General features: G+C 47.3%; 1 protein-coding gene across 2 annotated transcripts; it reads right to left on the bottom strand.

The window, feature by feature from the left end:
* Nucleotides 1-694: 694 nt before the first annotated feature.
* MAPKAPK5 (MAPK activated protein kinase 5) lies at nucleotides 695-22,345 on the bottom strand. 2 transcript variants are annotated; one of them, XM_035340371.1, is made up of 14 exons: nucleotides 22,257-22,345; nucleotides 19,222-19,295; nucleotides 17,954-18,029; nucleotides 16,789-16,886; nucleotides 15,183-15,291; nucleotides 12,784-12,873; nucleotides 12,066-12,161; nucleotides 10,778-10,858; nucleotides 9,090-9,277; nucleotides 6,765-6,885; nucleotides 5,960-6,090; nucleotides 5,358-5,473; nucleotides 4,859-4,963; nucleotides 695-4,163 (listed from the first exon to the last, which is right to left on the bottom strand). In XM_035340371.1, exons 1-14 carry the CDS (start codon nucleotides 22,290-22,292, stop codon nucleotides 4,069-4,071), a joined length of 1,416 nt encoding a protein of 471 aa, XP_035196262.1. In that variant the 5' UTR covers nucleotides 22,293-22,345; the 3' UTR covers nucleotides 695-4,068. The 2 variants fall into 2 exon arrangements, with proteins under 2 accessions (XP_035196262.1, XP_035196261.1); XM_035340370.1 differs by having other exon boundaries at nucleotides 5,352-5,473.
* Nucleotides 22,346-22,564: the final 219 nt, after the last annotated feature.

Below are 22,564 nucleotides of genomic sequence, written 5' to 3' on the forward strand. Positions count from 1 at the left end.
GTTTCCTTGCTGGAAAGGGAGAGGCATACCTTGGGCCAGGCATCCTTCTTCTGAGAGTACAAGAGTCTTTTCCTATACTTTTACAGAGCATTTGGCTGCCTTAAATACACCTGGGATGCTTAGAAATTGTTGTCTCACTCCCCACCAGCCCAAACAAAGGCCAACCTACTTCTCACCTACCGGTTTCTCACCAGCTGCCAGTCCTGCCACAGTGCCCTGCCATGGTCGTCCCCCTCTCCTACAGACACCTGGAACGCTCTTGGCAGAATGGAGGAGTTGTTAGACTCAACAGGGGGAATGTCATGAACACCAAGTGCTACTCGAGCTGCACCGAACAATTCATCCCTCCTTGCCCTGGAAGCTGTAGCTACAAGAAAAAACAACATAGAGCTTCTGGAGTTAACCTGCAGCAGCAGGGATGTCCTGCTGCCATCTAATGGCATTTAGAGGCGATTTTCAGGCTACGTCACCAGGCAGAGCACACAAATTCCTAGGGCTTTACCCAGCCTATCTTGTTGGCCGCTCATTCACCTCAAAGAATTGCGTTACAGAAGCAAATGCCTACCAGCAGCGGTTTCTCATGGTGCTGAGGCAGCAGGGAGCACAGCAGCACAGCTCCGGGGCTCTGGGCACCACCGTCCTCTCCCCTTCTGTGCTAAAGAGACTTGGGGACCAAAAAAAAGAAGCCAATAACTTTTAAGTTTAGTAAAATCATTTATATACATTGATGCATAATATTTACAATATAATACTGATCCGAAATAAACTAAGATGGTACAGGTAACACTGGAAAGGAGAAATGCAAACATTTTAATACACAGAAGTTAAACATGGCAGATGATGACAGATTCAGATTTCCTAAAGAAAAACCTGAAGTAATGACAGCAAAACTTTGACATGTTGCTATTTCCAATCAAAAACTCTTCCTCCTAGTCAAATTCTCCTAACCTTTCAACATATATACCTTAAAATAATCAAGTCACAGGAGAAGTCAGATATACATAAAATTTTGAAAAGGTCAAATGATTTCTGAGATTCTTAAATAAAACTCTAAAAAAAAAACAACAACTACATAGCTTTCCCATATCCTTTTAGTGTTTTTACAAAGAATGTCTTCTTTGCTCCCACACAACTCTTCCATCTCAAGGTATGTACAATATTCACAGTCTGCTGTAAAGGATCAGTAGATTTATTACCAACTCAAATGTTACATTATCAAGACAAGGTATCTTGCATTTATGCCAACTGAAAAATAAGAAACACAGGAAGAAGAAAGTAAAATATAACTTTAAAATAAGTCGATTAGATCCATTCAAGTCTATTCAATTTTGAAATCTAAAACAACTTGTTTTCAAGAGGAAAATAATCAACTTTCTCATAGAAATAAAACCATTTGACCTCGAATTTTCGAATTGGATTTTCTTAAATCTGTCCCTCCCTACCTCCATTTCAGATCAGGCCATTCTTACTTCTCACAGACACTAAAATCAACAGTAAACCCATAAAAAGCAGTTCCTCATCACTTTAGCCCTTAGAAATGTGACTTCCCTCCAGACAGCAAAACACTTCACAGTCAATCACAAGGGTACCCACCTCACTACCAGTAACTGCTTGAAATGTCTCTGTTGTGTAGCTGAGGAGAGCATCAGGGGAGGAGGCACACAGTCAGATCCCGTCTGCTTATTTCTAAGCTGCCTTGGGTGGCAGTGAGCAGCAGCTGCTCTCCCTCCAAGGTGCTCCCCCCTGTCCAAACCTCTCTTGGTACTGCAGAAGTAGGCTGAAGCCATTTCCTAAAGACCATTACACATCGGCGGACAAGCCTTGCTACTGTCATCTTTAACACTAGAGCAACCTGCCTGAGAAAAAAAGAAGTCCCAGTGTCTTACACTCCGCTTACGCTCAAGCTGCTTGGATCTCAGCAGACGGCGGCGTGGCAGTAGCCTGCCGAATGCACCGTGTTAATAATGAGAGTAGCTACAATCTGATCTATTTTTCTGCTCAGAAGTTCTGGCTCTCCAGAAACTGCCAGAGTATCTTCCTCCTCAAAGGGAAGAGCTGCAAAGTGCTTTTGTAGGGAGTTTTCTGCGCTCCCGTTCAAGCACAGGAGATTTCCTTGCTTATTTCTCTATTTTCCATACTTAAAAGTTCCCATACACTGAGATTTCCCAGAGGAAAAACAAAAAAAAACACCACACAGATTTCAAGTTTAAAAGGAAATGGTCTATACATTTCAAGATTGTGTGGATGTTGACATGACCTGGAATTTAGGGCAAGGACAGAAATGCACACAGGGCCTGCAAACTTGCTGATACTACCAAGAAACGACAAATTACTCTTGTCACCTGCTAATTTTCTACAGTTGTCATCAGTGCATGTCAGTACACAAATATTCCATGTAGTGTCAGAAGTACAATTCTGGCTTATGCAAAAACTCCCCATTTCCATCAGAGCAAGTGATGGTTAAATAGGGAATGTGGTTCTTACTCAGGAATAAATCAAGCATTGGAAAACTCTCAACAGGATTAAAAAGAAAGCTGACAAGGTGCTGACGAAGGATGGGAAATGAAGCATCTCCTTCATGTAGAAAAACTAAGTTACTGCTTAAAAAATTTCATAGAAAGAGTCAGACACTGGTTTGCCATCCAAGCTAAAGGTTACAAGGAAGTCTGTTATAGAAAAAAGACAAAAAAGAACAAGGCTGGACTGCCGTAAGAGTAGGTTGGGAGATTCATGGCTCAGGTTTGTAAATGTAAACCCAAAATTAACGAGCTATGAAATATAACAATAATGTTCAAGAGTCATTACTAATAGCCCTGAATTGGCACTTCAGTCTGCAGACCAAACTCATTCAGTGTCTGCACAGGTTTAGTACCAAAATATCTCTATAAAAAGCCTTCGACCAGTCTCAAAAGAAAGAAAAGTGTCAGAAGGTAGAAAACTAGAACTATGTACAGATTCTTTTCATTTGTTTGTTTCACTGAAATAAAAAAGCAGCTTTTGGAGCCAATGTTCCAGACTAGTGTAAGAATCTGCCCTGGGCAGCCTCGTGGTCCAGGCAGCATAAGGACATGTGTCAAGGAGCAGCCCTGCATCTGTTGCTCCGCCAGGAGGAGCTCGAAGGCATCAAAGAGACGGGGAGCTTGGACTCCAGAGGGTGACACAAGAGAAGGATCACTGGTGGACGTACACAGCAGCACTATGACCCTTGCCAGGATGATCTCTTTCAAACAAGAGGACAAGTTTGAAAACAGATGTTGGATCTTCTAGAGTGGAAAAAATAAGGTGGAAACAGAACTTCTGGTCTGGGGACAAAACAAATAGACCCCACGCTTACTGTTGTCTACAGAAGATCCCATCGCGAAAATAAAAATACCTTGTACAAGTAACTGGAACATTCTTTGATCCTGCCGTTGAACAGTATGATAAAAAGAGGAGTTCTATGCTGAATGGCCATTAAGCCTTAAAGTAGGTCCAAGGAAGATGGGTTACAGAAGAAAGAAAGAGGGCTACTGATCAGAACTGAAAAACGCAGCAAGCGTATGGACTCGGGTGCCCTTGGCAAGGCCAAGCACGGCTCTTGGGTCATCTAGTGAAACAGAAGGCTATTTTGTTGCCTCTACATAAAGACTCAGAATTTAGGTGCAAACGGTAGCTATGAAGTTCGTATTTCACAGCACTCGCTTCAAGTACTTACTGAGCAGGGTGTTGAGAAACTGTGGCTGTCTTGTTCACATATATAGTCACTGCAGCTGGCTGTATGTATAGCAGATGGAAGGCAGCTTCTGCAACTGGTTATTAAGAAAAAGAATGGTCTTTAACAATATAATTTGCCCCATCTGGGGGGACTCATGATTAACAGTACGTAAGTGATCATATATACCTCAAGGAACTGAGTTTTAAAAAAATATTACAGTACCAATGATTTTTTATATCTACAACTATACAGCATTTTCAAGCAGTATGGAAATTTCATGAAATAATTATGATTTATTAATTTACATAAAAATACTTTTTACAGTTAAAGAATAAATCTTAAATGGTAAAAAAAATAAGATTAAGAAGCTCCAGCTATTGAGAGTCATGGGAGTTTGTCTGCTCTTCAATAACTTGTTTTACTATTTCTGCCAGTTTTAGTCGATCCACTTTATCTGTGAATCCTCTGCCTGAAAGGAAAAGAAGAGGTAGTCAGCAGGTTCTGGGCACAAGGAGGAAAGTAATTACAGCTGGCATTGTGTGCTGACTGAACACAAAATACAGAGACACTTAGAACAACATTTACAAGGCCACCAAAATCAGTTAAGATCTCTAGTTCCATTAAAAAAAAAAAGAAAAAAAAAAGAGAGAAGTTAAAAACTTAAATTAAAAACAAAAAGAAAAAAATAAGGAAGAGACATGGCCAAGCCTTGGGAACCTGGCTGGTGCCACTGCCCTGTTTTGTCACGGAGCCATCAAACACTCCCAGAAGCAGCTGGCCTAGTTTAATTCCATTTCCTCTCTAAATTGAATAGAAGAGATGTTGTGCTGACATAGATAAGGGCAGCAGCCTCCAACAGAAAGAGGATAATAAACAGCTGGAAGGAAACCAGCACGGATCAGCTAAAGCAGTTTCTGAAGTGATGATCCATCTGTGCCATTTAGTTCCCAAATGACTTGGTGCCTTTGAAAACTACCCTGAACCTCAAAGAGGAATTTTAAAGCAGAACTTTAAACCTCGTTTCTAAAATATCCATGTTGGAGAAGGGCTGAAACAGTGTGGAAACCTCAATCAGCGTGTCACAAACTCAAATTTGTTTTCATTTCCATATAATAAAGTCCCTGCTCTCTCTCCTTCACCCTGCAGGAAAGAGGAGTTCCTCACCATTCCAGCTGAAGCTCTGAAGAGTGTCTCGCAGCAACTTACACTCCCGGTTGTATTTCCACGCCTCCTGCATCACTTCATTCAGCTTCTCATCTTCATTCTCTCCTGTTTAGGAGAACAAAGATAAACAGGAGGTTTGCCATTCTGCCTCTCAGCAACACTCAGAGCTTCAGTAAACAACAACACATACAGTTACTCCCCCCTGCCTCATGTAAACTAACAAATTGGCTTGAAAGCAGACACTCCTGTCTCAAAGTTATTTTAACAGCTCCACATGTTACTGTTGGCACTTATTATTATTATACATGCACTAAAGCCAGAGTTCACAGAAAACATTCTCCTCTCAAGACAGACCAGGACAGGAGCTTTCTCTTCTTCTTGAAGAAGACAGCTCGTCTGTCCTTCTTCACTGCTAATCCAGACTGATCGTGAGGCACAGCACAAAGTCAGTGCCTTGCATATTTAGGAACGTAACTTTCTTAAAAGCGGCAACCTTTACCAGCCTGCGGTAGAATGCACTGAGCAATCACATCTCTGAGCTTTTCCAGAGCCACATTGGAATCGTTACTTCCATTCTCCGGGTCGTGGATGTAAACACCATCCTTCGGCTTAGTGCTGCAGGAGAACAAGGAGGAAACAATTACAATTGGAATGCAACTCGAGTCCGTTACACATTGCGTAACTGTACCAGTACAGCTCTCTCTTTCACTGCTTGGAGAGCTGTGAAAGGGAGGCAGATTTAGCATTAATTATTACAATGTGCTGCATTGTGAGACCACTTTAAATGTAAAGAAAAATAAATGTTAATTCAAATTAATTGAAGCGTAACTCTAAAATACGTTTTTCTATTTTTCAGATAGGTAACCCAAAGAGAGATTACTTGACTTTTTTTTTGGTATATAAATGCCAGGATCTGAAAAAAGTCTTGGAATTCTTTAATTCTTTCTCCCATTTTTGCCATTCCCTACTCAACGTATGTCTCATCTTCTCATAATGGATCTGTTCCACTGCCTGTATAATATAATAACGCACTTTAAGTCACTCTCCAGGCATCACAGCTGCCTACATTTCGGTCTTTCAGAAAAAGCTTTAGAGAGTTACCCCAGCAATTTCCTTTTGCGCAGGATGGGGTTGTTGACGGAGTGAAGGGGTTTGAGACTGACTTTGAGGTCTTGGATTCTCATGTTCGCAAGTTGTTCCGCGTGGGCCTGTTGTATCCCTGCAACCATCGCCTGGAATGAGAAGAGTTGTGCTTGATGTTTTAATTAGCTCCTTTGGGAATTAAAGGACAACATATGGACAATGCTAGCCATGGACAGGAGGAATAAAGGCATCAAAATCCTATTTATTTATCCTATTCATTTCAGAGGTGTGTAACAAAAATTAGGCTTGCATTACACATGACACGTTTAGAACTGCCATCATTGACTGTAGAAAAATATACCCCAACCTCACAGGGGCTGAACAGGATGAAGAATCATCTCTGTGCCTCATGTTCATAACCTTATGAGAGCTGACTGTACTCCTACTTGTGCAGCATTTAAAAAAAGCAAGGAGGGGTACTCATTTGCTTCTACTTCATGAGGTCGTGGTTTTAGTCAGACATAAAACACGGGGAAAAAAGAGCGAAGACCTACAGAAGAGTCCTCAGTCACTTTTACTGCCGTACTCTGTTCTCCACTTGTTAGCACAGAGCTGCTCCTTACTGCCAGTCCTTGAGCATCTCCTCCTAGCCTGAACCTCAAACCGAACTGTTTCCATTTTCTTAGATCTCTCTGGCTCTCATTAGAGCAGAAGGGAAGCTCTTTGTCTGCAGAACACTATGTGAAAGAAAACACTCAAACCACCCGGGAGCCATCCAGCTCCTCTGTGCAACATTCCTGATAAAACAAAACATGGTTTAGACCTTGTCCATCATCAGCTGGGCAGAGGGTAGGATGTTATCAAGTGCTTCGGTGGAGTTGAGCCAGGGATGGTCCAGCACACCTTCAATGGTCAGCCGTTCCTCAGGTTTGACCTTCAGCAGCCTGGGAGAGGAATCAATCAGTCTGTTAGGCGCTTTGTTGATTTACAATGTGCTGCTCTGTCTGGGATCAGAGCACTTAGCAATCTCTAAACATTAGAGAGACCAAAAAGGAAACCACTCCTAATAACTCAAACACGAAGCTGACCCTGAAGCAGTCTGACTTTGTCAGCCTCACTGCCCCTCGCCGCAGTTGACACTGTAATGCTCTCACGGCTCACTCGGTTGTATTCAGCAACTCAGCGTAAAGACAGGCACTGAAGACCATTTTGGTAACACTGTGTTCAGCTGAACTCTAAATTAACATCCTCCCAAGTGGGAAATTATCTTCCAGATAAACTGGAAACAACACGCTCTGCATAACGGTCTCTGTGCATACCAAGGACTCCAGGCAGGTTGAAGTAAGGCGAAGTTTCAAAGCTGCAAAGCTGCTGTCTGAGTTAGCTGCTTTTACCAGGCAACCCCTTGACTTCTTTCCTCTCTAAAAGCCTCAAGTAACAGATGCTTTGACAAGCTACAGCAACTCGAAATAAAAAGCGACTTTATTCCGAAACCTCTGAAAAGCCCACTGAGATAAATTTGACTGGAACAAGACCCTGGATAGAGCTTTGGCGGATAACCTCACGTTCTCATGATAATCATAAGTGTTTAGTAAAAATAAGTAACGTTTCACACAGAGCGCTGACAAGTCGTTCCAAGTGTCTAAATTAGAAACAGAATGACTTGATGAGTTTGTCGCGCTTTCTCAGACAATGCTCTAAATCAGCTTCCTGGCTGCAGCGCAGAATTGTTTAACGCACCAAGAAAGTGGAAATAACTTCTACAAAATGTCAGCAGGACCACAGGCTGGCTCATAAATTTCATCGGCAAGGCCACGCTGCCAAACAGGTCGTCGGTTCAGAATTAATCCAAGACCCAAGATAGATGCGTTCCTTCTCCATCGGTTTTCAAAGCCCTAATCTGTCCTCAAGCGCTCCAGCTTGTAAAGCTTGAGGTCAGAAATCAACTCGACACGCCTGAAAGGAAGCGGTCACTTGAATGTAAAACGTGACCTCCAAAAGCAAGACTCCACTTGAATAGCAGCATACATAAATAACGTGGAAAATCCTCCACAAAACGTATTCCTGCACTGCAAACTCAAATTCAGGCTCGGGATAGAAAAGACAGGCAGGAAAGGGAGCCCTGACAGCATTATTCAGAGAATTAACTGAATACAAGTGACAACGTTCCACGAGCTGACTTTCACGGCCATTTTAAAACAATTACATCTTTTGACTGTTGACCTTGGTTTAAACAGAATTTTCACTGCAGCATAACCTGCAGTTTGTGTCTTGAAAGACTGCGGGCTCTCCTGCACCGCTATAAACAGGTCTCAGCACCCTTTCCAAACTGTGCCAAGTCCTTGGAGGCTTTACATTACATCAGAAAAGACAGCAACAGTTTGAAATTGTTTAACGGATTGATTTTTTTTTTTTCTATTTATATTGCTTTTATCCTCCCAGTTCCTCTGGTGATGCAAACAAAGGCAGTAAGTCCCTCTTGCTTAAAAAAAAAAATAAGTGAGGTCAGGACATTGTTTTCAAAGAGGATCACTGGATCACAACGTGTGAAATATTTGCAGTTGAGAGACGTGCATTGCATGAAAAACAGCTCCCAGAAGCTTTTAGAATAAAATACCAGTGGAAAACCTCATCTCGTAGTCTGACACCTTGTGACAGATCTTAACCCCCCTTCCCATGCTTCCCTCTCGACTCCTTTTAGGCTGTGTAGTGCGTGCACAGGCTTCGAAGGGACAGACCGACTGCATTTAGTTGTCCGGTTTCTATTAGGCCTTGATTTTAACGGGAGGTTAGACACTACCACAGGAGATGCCCACCTAGAGAGCGCTTGCAGACGTGCCAGCCCGCTGTCTTCTGAGGCAAGGCAGCCTACCCACTCCCTCCACAGACTACATGCACAGTACTCTAGCAACTTGAGACACAGGAAACATCAAAAATTGCACACAATAGTTAGGGAGAAAAGAAGACGGGAAAAAAATCACCTAATTTCTTTTGTGTTGAACATAGAAACTTTTTTAGCTGTATGTTCTGCAGACAATTTACCCTGCCTTTAGAAAAGTAATCCCCTTGTGACAAGGCACTTTCATGTGATTTTCCAATTTCTTAGTATAAGCAAAGAGCAATACCACACTTTCCTCAAGCGACTCACTTTCGCACAATGTCTTTCGCCATCTCTGAGATCTGGCTCCACTCTTCCTCTGGAAATTCAAAACTTCCTGTCATGATCTTTTTCCGCATGTCCTTCGGAATTGTCCGACTGTGGTGTTTGGAGTAGAACGGAGGGTATCCACACAGCATCACGTAAATAATGACACCCAGGGACCACAAGTCACAGCTCTGAAAGCAAGGAAATGATCACCTTGGGGCACGATTTGCAGCAAGCAGTGGTTAAAAAATTTCTAACCTATGTTAAAAGTTTTACACGATTCCCTACAAAAACTGAAGCACAGCTCAGCCTCCTCCTACAGACCCCTCCAAACACCTTTACAGATTTGTTCCTCCTTTCTCATAAAGTCAAAATTACATCAGGAATAAATTTTACTAAGTACTTTTCTCCCCATTAGCTGCTTCGTGTTTTATCCTTCCCTTTAAGAGAAACACACCCGTTCGCTATTTCTACCTGGAAGTTTGTTTTAAAAGTGTATTTTAAAACAGCTTTCTGGCAAATATATAAGCACAAGATGCTGCCAAACCAAACTAGTTCCAGCACCCAAGCTCTCTTGTTTACAGAACACACTCCTGTATCGCTCTGCTATGCAACAGTGAATTGCATGGAAACAGGCAGCGTGTCAGGCGTAAGCCAGCTGCGTGCTCACTGCACATCTCAGGGTAAACCCTGGTCTCTGACCGTCAGAACATGAATAAGAACACTACATAGCCTGAACCCTGGTCTCTGAACGTCAGAATGTGAAGCAGGATACTAGACAGTCACTTTTTTAAGAATGTGTGACTAAAATAGCCAAACACCATCAAACAAACAAGCTGTCAAAAATACTTGTTCAGAGAGGTCTGCAGCAAAAACCACGGAGCTGAAGAAGCTCCAGAAGGCCTGGAGCTTCACAAGATTTCACAGCTGCTGATGCTGTGCTTCCAACCGCCCTCCATGCTCCCCTCCCTGCCCCTGTTACTGCGTGTGAGGTACAGAACAGGCCCAGCGGGGGTGGATCCGGCCAAAAATCATCTCAGAAAAGCAGCTGAAAGGCAGATCCATTCCCCTCTGGACCATGCAACACCAACGTGACTGAAGGAGGGAAGAAGGCCGCAGCAGCCCTGACTTCGGCTGGACCCCATCCTTCAGCTCTGTCATCACTTGGTTTTGGCACGGTGCAGGCTGGGGCTGGAAGGCCTTGCTCTGACCCTGCTCATGCAGCCGCAGTATTTCTTTCCTGCCAACACCAGCATTTGTGCAGCTGATCTTTCCTCCTCTACTGGCTTGGGTTCCAGCCCTATCAGTCCTCCAGGGGAACCCCGCTGGCTTATGCCAGTGCAAGGAGGGGCAGGAACACGCAGCCAAGTGCAAGGAGAGTCCTGAACTCCAGGCTCAGGTGACGGTGGAAAGCTGCCCAAGGGCAGATTTGGGGAGCTGAGGGGCTGGAGAGGTTCTGTGATCGCTTTACACAGAAGATACTAATGTACCTTTAACGTATCTGTGTCATAGGGATCAAAACTTTATTGCTCCTGGTCGTAACTGTGAAATTTGATGACAAAGCTTATTGTCTCAGGTGATAAACTGTGTCTATAAACTACATTTACAGCAGACACACCCGTGGAGGAAAAAAAAAAAGCCCAAACAATATGCTTCAAAGACCTTGACATGTGGACTGCCTCACAGCTTACCTTGTTGTAAGTGTAAGGTGTCGGTGAGGTGGGGATAATACCAGATTTTTCTTTCTGATGTCGTCTTTGTGCCTCCAATACCTGTTGCAGTGAGAGGAAAAAAAAATTGCAAAACACACCTAAATTACAGATAGCACAAACAACAACGCCTATGCCAGAGATGTCTCATAGTTGCCCACTGGTGGATTAATTCTGGCTACAGAAGATTCTACCAAGCTCAAACTGTTCTAAGAAAGACTGAAACTTACTACACGGAGGAAAATTCCACCTAAAATATTTTGCTCCTTTGGATGAAACCCCCAGCTGTGCCTGAATTAAAGCAATTGCTCGCACCTGTTTTGTCCAAAAAGTTCTAACACCTCCATGCTTTGGAACTGGAGTTTAAAGTGTTTGGAGGGTAACCCTAGCTCCAGAGATGTCCCTTCGTGCCTCCCCCATGAACAAATCGAGTCAAATTTGTCCCTCCCTGATCAAATCTGTGAGTTTCTACAAAAAACTACAGTTTAAATATACTTAGGAAAAACTTTATATGCGTTTGGTAGTTGTTTTTAAAAGCCCTATCTGTAGAGCATATGCCCTTCACCACAAAGCTCCAGCTGAGGAAGCGTTCAGGGCACTCAGCTGTGGCTGCATGGCCTGATCTTTGCAGCTGCTCTTCCTAGTCATTAGGGCTGCCGACATGCTCAGTACCATAATTAAGTATTTATCTGCAGTTTTCTTATGATTTCTTCAGGATTCCAACACAAAGCACAAAAGAAAAAGTGGGTAAAGCAGCACTACAAAAACCAGCCTGTCTGTAACTATAAATTATGTCCTAATGCATAATGACAAGGGGACCAAGTCAACGGATAACCCCCTGAGGCTGCGCCCTTTCTAAACAGTTGCCTTTACAGAACCTTATTGTCTCAGCACGGTCATTTTGAAGCTCATAACCTAGTATGAGCCTGAGCTAGAAGGAGGACTGCGAAGCAGGGACTTTTCCAATTCCTTCAACACAATAAAAGGCCGGTTTTTAAAATACCAGAGTAATCTCACTGGTAGGAGTCAGGACTGGGAGAGTCAGGAGGCATCAGCAGTAAGTCAGCACTAAGAACTCAGACTGAAATTTGCCTCGTGATCTCATCACTGTAGCACTCAACCTTGAACGGTGGCTCCCATACATCTACGCAAGATTCCTGCACCCAGAAGCCTTCAATAAGACAGCAAAGGCTTTATAAATTATATTTTTTTGACGCGGGCAATAAAGATCATTCTTCCCCTGTAACCTAGAACTGTAATCATTCATTACCTGAGGTGCTACGTAATATGGAGTGAACTGTGGTGTCATCAAGTCACCTTGGTCTACTTTGGCAAATCCAAAGTCACACAATTTAACTGGTGCATCCTAAAACAAGGAGAAGAGGTTTCAGCATAAAATCAGCTTTTCTATTGCATCCTTATATTGCTTCCTACTCATCTTCCCTTTGCCACACGTATTCCTCTTTTACATTTGTACCCTTAACATGCCACAAAACAGCAGATGTTACGCTGATCTTTGCAACAATCATTTCTGTCTTCCTGGGAGCTCTGGGTCAAAGCAGCCCCCTCGCAGCTTCGGGGAGCACTAAGCGCATGGTAGGGAGGTCGCTGCGTATGCAGGGTGGTTATGAGCAAGAGAGGAAAGAAACAGGCAGCGTGGTGGCACGCTTCAGTCAAAGCACCTACGCTGCACGTGTAAAACATCCTGATGACAGGAGGGGCAGAAGTGGGCTGAGAATTTTCTCCTCAGCCCAGCAGGATTCTGTGGTGGAGACCTGACCCCCACTGAACACCAGCGGCACTGTTCTCGGATCTGTACTTCAGGCAGATCAGAGTATGGAGAAGCACAAAGCCCAAGAAATCGTTCCTTTCTGTCACCAAAACATTGCATTACTGACAGTTTACGTTTTTAAGCTATTCTGAAAATCAACATTGAGCCATTTTACAGAATTCAGCAGTACGAAAAGAATATTAAGTCTTAACCTTACCAAAGAGTTATCCTTGAAGAGGAGATTCTCAGGCTTGAGGTCTCTATGTGCAATGTTTAGTGAGTGGCAATGCTGCAAAGCCAAAGCTATCTGAAAAAGGGCACAATAAATCAACTACAATTACAGAACCCCTGCTTCAGGAGAGTTATTTTAGCTTGAAAAAGGACATTGCCGACACCGCTTAGGCCCCAGCCTTTTTAATTCCGCTTGGGTGGGATTCTCAGTGAAGACAACCCCGGTCATACAGAGCAACAGTGCAGGAAAGCATGAGAACTGGGAAATGAAACCCACCGAGCTGCTCAGTTTGCATTTCACTCAAAGCAAACAGAAAATAAAAGCTTCCCAACCTCTTTAGTCTGACCAACTCAGGGCTTTGCCACGACCCCCAGAAGTGCAATGGATCACAAGTGTCCTCTTAGAAGCTGTGCCAGGCCTACAGGGGCACTAAACGTGCTTGCACGGTCTCCAGCGACAACGTTCTGTTTAACAGGGAGTTCTTGCTTCAACATTTCTGCAGTTATTGTATCGCACATGTTACTGACTTAAGAGCCAACATTCAGGCAACGTTGTCCTTTAATTCAGGAAGGTAGTGCCTGCAGTTCGTTCCTTCCACGCAGCATGACACAGAAATGCATTGCTTGATCCTTGCAAAGACAACTGCTTACGCTGCCGTGGTTTAGAAGCCTGTACCCCAGTCGTGAGAGCTCTACAGACCGTACATTTCAAAGTGCAACCCATTTAAAGAAAAGGGAAGCATAAGCACTCAAACAGCTTTACTGAAGGAAAAGTAGGGCCCCACTGCCCGTATTTGCAGGTATTCCTGCTGGAGGATCGTGCCCACACACAGCACCCTGGGCAAAGTGCTGCCCCTTAAAACACTGCCAATTTCTGATGGGAGAGCTTCAGCGTTAACGTAGCTCATTACAAACACGAGCACATTTGCAGATAAAATGAGGCAGCTTCACAAGGTTTTAACTCTTCCTGGGTACAAGGAGCTAAGATCAGTAGTTCAAGACAGCCATGAAGAACCACCAGGTAAAAGAATAAGGCTTTAATGTTGCTTCCAAAGTAAATTTATATACACAGTCATGCAAAGGGTTGCTTGGCACACGAATACCTAAGCGCACACAAAATCAGCATTCAATTCAAATCTCATCTTTTCACATAGCTCTGAAAGATTTTTCCAACAGGTTAATCCTAGAAACTGCCTTGCACTGCCAAAATCAAATCCCTCAAAAGACATGACAATAAACTGTCACGAATTAGGTAATTCCACCTAATTTCTTTGCTGGATGAAGCCAAAGAGGTAACAGCACAATTATTAATCTTTTGTTAGGAACATCATTACCACCTCTGCAAGAAGCACACGAAGGCGACTCGGGCCCTCAGTTCATGCTGGGGTGCCAGTTCCCAGGCAGAAGAAAGCTCAGCCGTTCTGAGAGCAACGTCTTTACGCCTGCAGGAACATGCTGCTCCTCTGCCGTGGCGCCCTGGAAAGGACATCCCAGCACGCAGCCACACCGCCTCTCCTGCAGCCTTCCCACTAACCCAGGCTCCCTGGCTGGCCACAAGTCACCCAACAGCTGGGAGAGGGAACAAGCCCCCCCGGAACTGAGACAGACACAGAACCACACACTGAGTCCCCCAGAGCCCCTCCTGACTGCATCCTGCCTGCTCTAGCAGCGTAAGGGGCTCACAGCCGATGCATTGCTAAGCCACAAACGGCCCACGGACACTGAGTAAATGCCATGGAGCCTCTACACACACAGCATTCAGAAAGGAGCTGCCTCAAGAAACGGAGAGGGAAGAAGGAAAGCAGAACAAACAGCACGGAAAACATGAGCTCTAGTTAGTTATAGGATCCTCCTGGGACCTGACGTGAGGGGCAGGAGTCCCACAACACCAAACACAGCACCCAGGTTCCAAACCACCAGCCCAGGGCACGCGAGCGTTCCTGCCTGCGCTGCGCCCGAGGGGCGAGCGAAACGCTCAGACCGTGGCGTGGCCAAGAGCCATTCCCAAACCAGAGCTCAGGAGCCACGCGTTATCTGCTGAGAGCCTGCGGAGGATCGGAGGCAACGCTCTGAGAAGGCAAACAGCAGGAAGATTGTGTGGGAAAAGAGTTCTCCTCGTTCTGTAGGCCACGTTAGGAAAAGCAAAGCTAAGGACAGCAGAGACATCAGGGTCCCGACCCGGCAGAGCTAGCCCACACCTTCAGATTCTTTGCTTCTATTAAAACTTTGGCATTGTCAGGTTATAACAAAGCAGGCAATGATCATTGGATCAGAACGGAGGATTATTTTAGCTTCCTTTTTCCCCACTCCCCCCACCCCAGGAAATTGTTAAATACTTTAGCCATTATCATTCATGGATTTGCTTATACATGGATTGCGACTTGCCTGCTTTGTTACTTGGCTTGCTTGCTTCTCAGTAAAGTGCCGGTGCTGGCTGATTCTGTGAAATAGCTCTCCCCCTTCCATCATCTCCATTACAATTAGGAGCCGAGCCCTGTTTAAAAGCATTTCATGTTGTTACATTAAAAATAATAATAAAAAAAATAACATAATTGCTAAGCTAATAATGCACACTTCATATCTACCGATGCAGGCCAAAAAGGACACACAGGCTTGCTGCTTCTACAGTCGTAGCCATTTTGGGGCAGTAATTTTGACTTTAACCGCGCAGGCTGCAGGACTTTCTGGCTCCCAGCACGATGTGACTCACTGATTGTCAGCCAGGAGCCTGCAGTTTGCTCCCCGTGCTGGGCTCCCACCTCCAGCTGGAGCAGACACTGAGGACGTCTACGTGGCTGCCTTCAGACGGATGCAAGCTCCGCTCAGGCTTTCCACCAGCGAGCCAGTCTGGGCCTGGAAGCCATCGAGACACATCGGTGTGTCATCTGCCCTCCAACAATAACGGGACAGGCAGAGTCTTGCATTAAGCACGCCAAACAGCTTCCAAACCCGGGCTGGCTGAGAGCACAGCCTGCACCCATCTGCACCCGTCCTCGCAGACGCACCAGCTTGCCCTCCCTAGCTGCCTAGGTGCTAACGGTGCTCGTGGCAACTGAGAAGCAGGAGGTCGAGAGTAACCCTCAGTGCTTTTGAGCCCGGGTACTCTGCTGCACCTCCTGATTTCAATTTGCAGCTCTGCTGCCATCATTGTGAAGGACAGGGGATAGGACGTGTGGTGATCAGGACTGACAGATCCTCAAGAAACTAACTTCTGGTTCTCACCACACAGCAAAACCGTCAGACTAAGACGAGTCCCAGGTCTTTATTTCTCCCTCCTATCCCCCCCTGCCCCACCTAACAATCAATATGAAGACTTTTTTTATCCCAGGCCATATTAATGCATGAAAAAATCACGTGTCTGGCTCATGTTTGGCTATGGCTGTTTCATGTAGGACAATGTATTAGGGTTTACAGGGCTGGACCTGGTATTTTTAGAAACAATTCTCCCTGCGTTTTGTTTCCAAAGGAAGACTGGCACTGGTTTCCACTGTCTCACCACCATCATATAAAAGGATCTCCCTGAGGATTCTAGGTAGCAACAAAAGTTGCCGCTCCAATCCTGCTTTAACAGTGCTTTGAAAGCAGAAGGACCCTGAAAGGTTACAAACAATTCAGTTCAAGCTTCTAAAGTAATACTGAAGCAGGACAGAAGCTGGAAGCTATTTTATCCTCTCAGACAATGCAGGTAGCCCAGACTGAATCAATGGATGACCTAAGAACTGAGGACGTATTCAAAACCAGCACTGAAGGACGCAAAATTCCTTTAAATATGCAAAAGTTTGGGCATTGAGGGAGGTGAGGGGGGAAAATAAGTGTTGCGTAGCCTGAGGTACAAATATTGTTTCTGGAACCCTCCATAAATGCTCATTTTGGTCACACTGTGATTAGGGGAAAAAGGAGAGGGAAAAAAAAAAAAAAAGCAGACTCCACTATACCTTGGCCTAAACATGGAAAGCAAGCTGTGGGAGGGAGTCACCCTACGCAATCTTACCTTGGGCTGGATTCATGTGGGAACTGCACACTGTTAGCATAAACTTCAATAATTTGAACAATATTGGGATGTGTTGCACACATCATGTGCAGACGTACCTTGAAGAGAAGGGAAGAAACGTTACTGTACGCAGCGACGCGCGCCCGGCCAGCTCTGCCCCCCTCTGCCCAGCACCGCGGCACTCAGGAGCCCGTCTGGGGCTCAGCACCACTCGCACACAGTTTAAAACTGCCCTTCAATTATGCAAAAAAAACAAGAAACACCCCCAAGGATTTACACAGGTAACCAGCAGCCCTCACACTGCTCAGACTGAGGAAGACATTTCAAGGTAGGACTAGCCTTAAAGCTGCAATAAAAACATGATTTAGACTGACTGGCACCTGGAAATTCATTAAAAAACCTTGAAATTCCACAATCCAGCTGCTTTTATGGCCACGTGGACTAGGCTAGCACTCGTGACACACGGAGCCTCATCTGTTCAGACTCGCTGAAGCAGGGACCGAAGGAATCCCACCCCATTTAGAGCTCCCCTGACACCAGCTCAGGGCAAGGTCTGATGCTCTTTGCGTACCAACTTGTTTCCCACATGAACTTTGAATGAGAATTTGCTCCCTGTCAGGAAGTGGAAACTGCTTAAACTTTGAGGATAGTTACCATTTTTTTCACTTTCATGAAAACTTGAACTGAAGCCTGTCATTCCGAACGGACTGACAGCTGACACCTTGGCACGTCAGCCACAGTCAGTCACAAGCCGCAGCGGGGAGCTTAGTTTGTTTCTCGCATTCAGCCAAACCTGCACAATTTGGAGTGCAACTGGAGGCATTCTTGGCAGTTCTTACAGCAATGGCATCCGAGAGCGATGTATGCAAACAGGATTTCTTCTAACTAGCGATGTCACGTTGCATGGGACACAGAGGACGCTAGCTTGGAAACGCAGCTCTCGGGGGGCAAGCTCAGGGCCCCCCATGTTTCACCCACCACCCCGTGTTTCACCCACCACCTCGTGCTCCAGGGACCGGGCACAGCGAGCCTGGAGGACCAAAGGGGAGGAATCCTGCGCAGCAGGATCCTCAGAATGCAGGGTTTTGAACCGCTGCAGCCGTTCCCCCGTGGGGAGAGCCGCTGCGGCGTGTCAGAAGGCAGACAGTACAAACAGGAACCGTACCTCATTTCTAGCTTTTGGACGATCGAGAAGGATTTTCAGTGCAAAGCGCTCTTGGGAGGATTTTTTCACGCAGACTCTGGTATTACAGCAATAAAATCACTCAGTCAGCAGGGGTGTTAACGAGACACTTCAAGCAATTGATTTGTAGTTACGAGCTGGCTCCGCGCACGGGAATTAACAGCAATATCCACAGTCTGCAACTTACGGGGCACCTGCTCCCATGTCCCAGCCTGAAAGCCTCGGCTTTCGGCCCTCCCCGTGGGCAGACACGTTATGCCTGACACAAAGCTCGGCACTAAAACAGAACTCAGAGCAGCGGGCAACGGCGGGCGAGCTGAAGGCGCTCTGTCCGCCCAAGGTGAAGACCCACTTCTGATGAAAAAAAAAAAACCCAAACCCCGCAGTGGCAGCCTGAGCATCCCCGGCAAAGGATGCAGCCTGTGATAAATGAAGCGTTTCTGAATGGCAATCCGCGTTTTGACGGGGCCCCCAGCCGTGCCGCACGCGTTTTTTTGTCTCTTTCCCCCATTTAACGCTAACAATTGAGCTGCGTCAGCGGGGAGGGCCCGCACGTTAACAGGCAGCGAGCAGCAGCGAGAACAAAGGGGTATTTTCATAAGGATCAGAGGCAAGGCAGCAGCAGAAAATGGATGAGGAGAGAGCAACTGCCTCGACAGGAAGACGAATGGTGGCAGCAGACAATCGCCCTGCCGAGCGCCCAGACATTTGTTTCCCGGAGCTTGTGCACAAATTCCTGCTCCCAAAAGGCAGGGAGCTCGTCGAAAAGGGAACGTGTTTTGTTTTACAGAGAGCACCCAGCTCCTGCTGTGGTTAGAAGCCCAGGACGGGCAGGCCAGGGGCTGGGCACAGAGCTGGTGGCACTACCTGCTTGGGCCTCGTGCGATGATCTGAAAAACCAGCTGGTAAAAACAGCTGCTGCCCCGAGTGGCGACACCGGGACCGACCTTTGCACCGCCCTGGCAGGGGCATCAGGAGGACAAAGGTGTCTGAGCAGCACTTGCTGGCGCCATCCTCGCGCAGCCGATTCCCGTTGGTGCCCTGCTTCAGGAGCACGGCAGCGGCGAGCCAAATTCGTCCCTCAGCCGTACCCAGTAAAAGCCAGCGCCTTGCTCACACGCCCACCGCGACCCACGCGGAGTTCAGAGACGTTTATTTGCTCAGAAGGAGCCTTCGGCACCATCGCAGCACTCTGCTGTTGGCTTCTCCCTGGCTGAGAGCACGGAGAGACCCGCGGCGCGGCGCCTTACCTAACGGGACCGCTGATCCCAGCGCCCAGCTTCTGCGTCCAGTTAATGTTGTACTCCTCTAAAATGGACGTTTCCTGTGCGAGGAGGAGAAGAGGGAGGGGGGAGAGAATGAAAAAAATAAATAAATTGCTTTGTCCCATCCAAAAAAACCAGCTCAGCAGACCTGATTTGTGAGGTCTCACAAAACTACGCAGTACAGCCCGGCACAAAACGGGCTGTGTGCTGCGGGGACTGCTCGCCCCAGCGCTTCGAAGCAGGATTACTGAGAGCAGCAAATCTTGTGGCTTTAGCACAGAAACGTATGAAGTGCACTTCAAGAGTAGGGAAGGGAAAAACCAGCTCTCTACCTACTGATGAGCAATTACAGGTTAATACCAAGGCCCAATTTTGTCATTTTTCCGTACTTTTGGGTCACACACTAAAAAGGAAAATCCCTTTTCTGCTTTCTTCGGGTTTGCAAACCGTTGGCATCACTCTACTGCATATTAAACACAGTGTGACTAGTTTTGGCTTGTCTGATAATGAACCGAGCCCCTGTTGGTAATCCTTCTGTCCAAATCCACACGAACAGGGCTCGGCTTTGTTGCGACACCGCCCGGGCGCTGCCACGCTCCAGCACGTCCCCGCGCGGGCCGTGACCGCGGCGGCACACGGCGAGGTGAGGGCACGCGCGCGGCGGGCCCGGGCGGCACAGACTGGAGTCACGGCGGGACACGCGCCACAAAACTCCACATCTGTGCTTCTGGAAGCGCTGCTACCTACGTGGAGAATCGGCTTTCAGAAAGGTGTCTGGGAAATCCCAGCAGGAGGAGGCGGTGACAAGAGCTGGCACCAGAGACACGGGGGGGAAATGGAGCTGCCCGCCCGCAAAGCGACTTCCTGCAGGTCGGCGTCCCCCTCTTCTTCGCTCTCCTTCGCAGCCTGCAGCCCTTCGGAGGGAAGCTGATATTTAAGGCAGTATCTGAAGGGATTGCAGGGGGTAAAGGCAGATGGGAATGGGAAAATTCGCCTTGATGCAGTCTGGAGTGGGCACTGCATAAATCCTAAGTGACCAGCGGGAGAGGTGGAAGGGAAAAAGTTGAGGTTAGCTTCTTCTGGAGGTTCTGGGAAGGGTTTTAAAAGAAAGGGGAAGAAAAGGAAGAGCGGATCGCACACGGTTTGTTCTTTGTAGAAGCACAAAAACTTGCTCTTATCAATTTAATTACCACAGATTTTACTGACTCGTGAGAGGCACGTAAGGGAAAAGCCAATTCAAGATTCCCGCTGTTCAGACACAGAACTGAAGGCACCCCAGCCTGAATGAGAACAATTCCAGAAGAGCATTACTGAACAGAGAAAGGCTTCTTCCGAACTGCGGGGCACCTGCTCAGCACGTGTATTCAAGCTCAGGCTCATTTACTTTTTGAAGACAGCAGCACCACAATTAAGCGAGAACAAATTAGGTTTTTATAGCAGAGCTCGGAAGTCTGCGGCTCCTGTTCCAAAACCAAGAAGGGCTTTGAAACCACCTGCCCCCAAACCACATCTATCTTTTTCAGCTGCACAGGTTGGATGAAGAAGAGATCCCGTCTCCACACACAATCCCACTCTGGGTAAAACTCTTTCTGCCATGGCACGGACACCATTTTACCCATTTCAGCCAGGCAGAACACGGAAGATGATCAGGAACTGGGAGGCGTGTGCTCTCTGAGTCAAACGACGTGAGGATAGGACTCGGCAGCTCTCAGCTCCTGAGGGACAACTTCAACTACCACAGGCCCGTTAATTTTTAATACAGGATTCTTTATTTCCTCTTTCATGTTCTGGGCATTCACCGTTGTTTTAAATAAAAAGCCAACTGTTTTTTTCCCCTGCATTTTTGTTAGGATTCCAACCTTCCCTCAGAAGTAGCTTTACAAAAACGAATGATCTGGTAACGAAGAAACACCGTTCCCAACGACGTGAAACGCGGCACTTGAGAACTTTGCTGTTCATCGCTGTGGAGAACTGCTTACATCTCCTCCTCCCTCAGGGGCAAGAGCTCCAAATCTAGCACCAGGACTCCACGTTGATGCGAATCAGCACGGGTTCAATCAAAATCCATCAAATGTTTCAAACGCACGGATTAAAAGCTGCTCTCTGAAAACGCCAGCATTTATTTCAGCTATTAAAGGAGACGCCTTGCCGTTTCCTTTCGGATGCAGGTGGAAAGGAACCTTGCACCTCAGGCTGCCATCACCCCTCACGTTGATTTCCAGCAGGCAAAAGGAGTTAAACTACTTTAAAATATATTCAATTACAAAAAAAGAAGTAACGGGAGCAAAAAGGGCTGAGCGCTTTTCAACAGCTCAACTCGTTTTCGTTAAGCTGAGGGCACCCAGCACACCGAATAACACCCAGATGTTTGCGAGGCGCTGAGCTCTGCGGAACACCTGAAAGGACTGAGCTGTGTTCTGGACTCAGACAACGCCTAAAGCCCAAGCAGTTCCCAGGATCTGTGCTAAATTCCGAACCCCTCCGAACCCGGAGGGGCAGGGGGCAGGTACGGGACGGTGCCCACACGAGCGCAGCGGGGTGGGGTTGCGGTTGGTTATTGCTGGGAAGACAAACGTGCAGCGGCAGGTGGCAGGGAATGGTGGCAGGGAAAGTCGTATGGGAAGTTTTTTGTGTGCGTCCTTTCGAAATCCATCTTGTCACAGGAAGAGTTTCGCGACTTTATTTGCATTTATCGAGGCTCCCGGAGCCTGCGTGACAGCGAGCGCCGTGCGCAAGGCAGGGAGCCCCCGGAGAGCCTCCAGCGCCTCGCCCCACTCTTATTTTACCTCAGAGCCGCTCCCAAATCCCTCGGGAAAGGGCAGGAGCCCCGGGGAAGCGCCGGGCTCCACGGGGGTCTCACCGTACCACCGGGCGGCCCAAACACGGGGCCCCTTCACCTCACGGCCTCAGCAGCGGGGGAGCCCCGGGCACCGGGACCCCGGCCCCGAGTCCGCCTCCCCCCACCCCACCCCCGGTGCCCGGTACCGAGCAGCGGGCCCAGCCGCCCCCCCTCCCCGTACCTTGATCGTCCTGTCCATGTCGTGCTCCCCCGACATCCTCCCGCGGGGCCCAGCAGGGGACGGGCACCGGGCACCGGCACCGGGGAGCGGGCGGCGGAGACGAGCGGCGGGCGGTGAGGGCCCGTGGGCCGCGTTAGGCCACGGGCAGCCCCGGCCGAGCTCCGCAGCGCCTCATCCCCGGCCGGGCGGGCCGGGGGCCGGCAGCGCCGCAGGGAGGCCGCGGGCGGGCCCAGCGCCGCCGCTCAGCCCCGGAGCCGCCGCCCGGGAGCCAGGCATCGCCGGCACCTCCGCCGGGCAGCCCCGCCTGG

Source organism: Oxyura jamaicensis, chromosome 15, assembly GCF_011077185.1.
Source record: "Oxyura jamaicensis isolate SHBP4307 breed ruddy duck chromosome 15, BPBGC_Ojam_1.0, whole genome shotgun sequence".
In the NCBI taxonomy this organism is placed as follows: Eukaryota; Metazoa; Chordata; class Aves; order Anseriformes; family Anatidae; genus Oxyura; species Oxyura jamaicensis.

Coding starts and splice junctions, on each gene's coding strand:
- MAPKAPK5 (XM_035340370.1), bottom strand. CDS start 22,292: ATGTCGGGGGAGCACGACATGGACAGGACGATCAAG. Junction 15,292..16,788: donor CCACATGAATCCAGCCCAAG/GTAAGATTGCGT, acceptor GCTTTTAAACAG/GGCTCGGCTCCTAATTGTAA. Junction 5,474..5,959: donor CGCAAAAGGAAATTGCTGGG/GTAACTCTCTAA, acceptor GTTCTCCTGCAG/CACTAAGCCGAAGGATGGTG.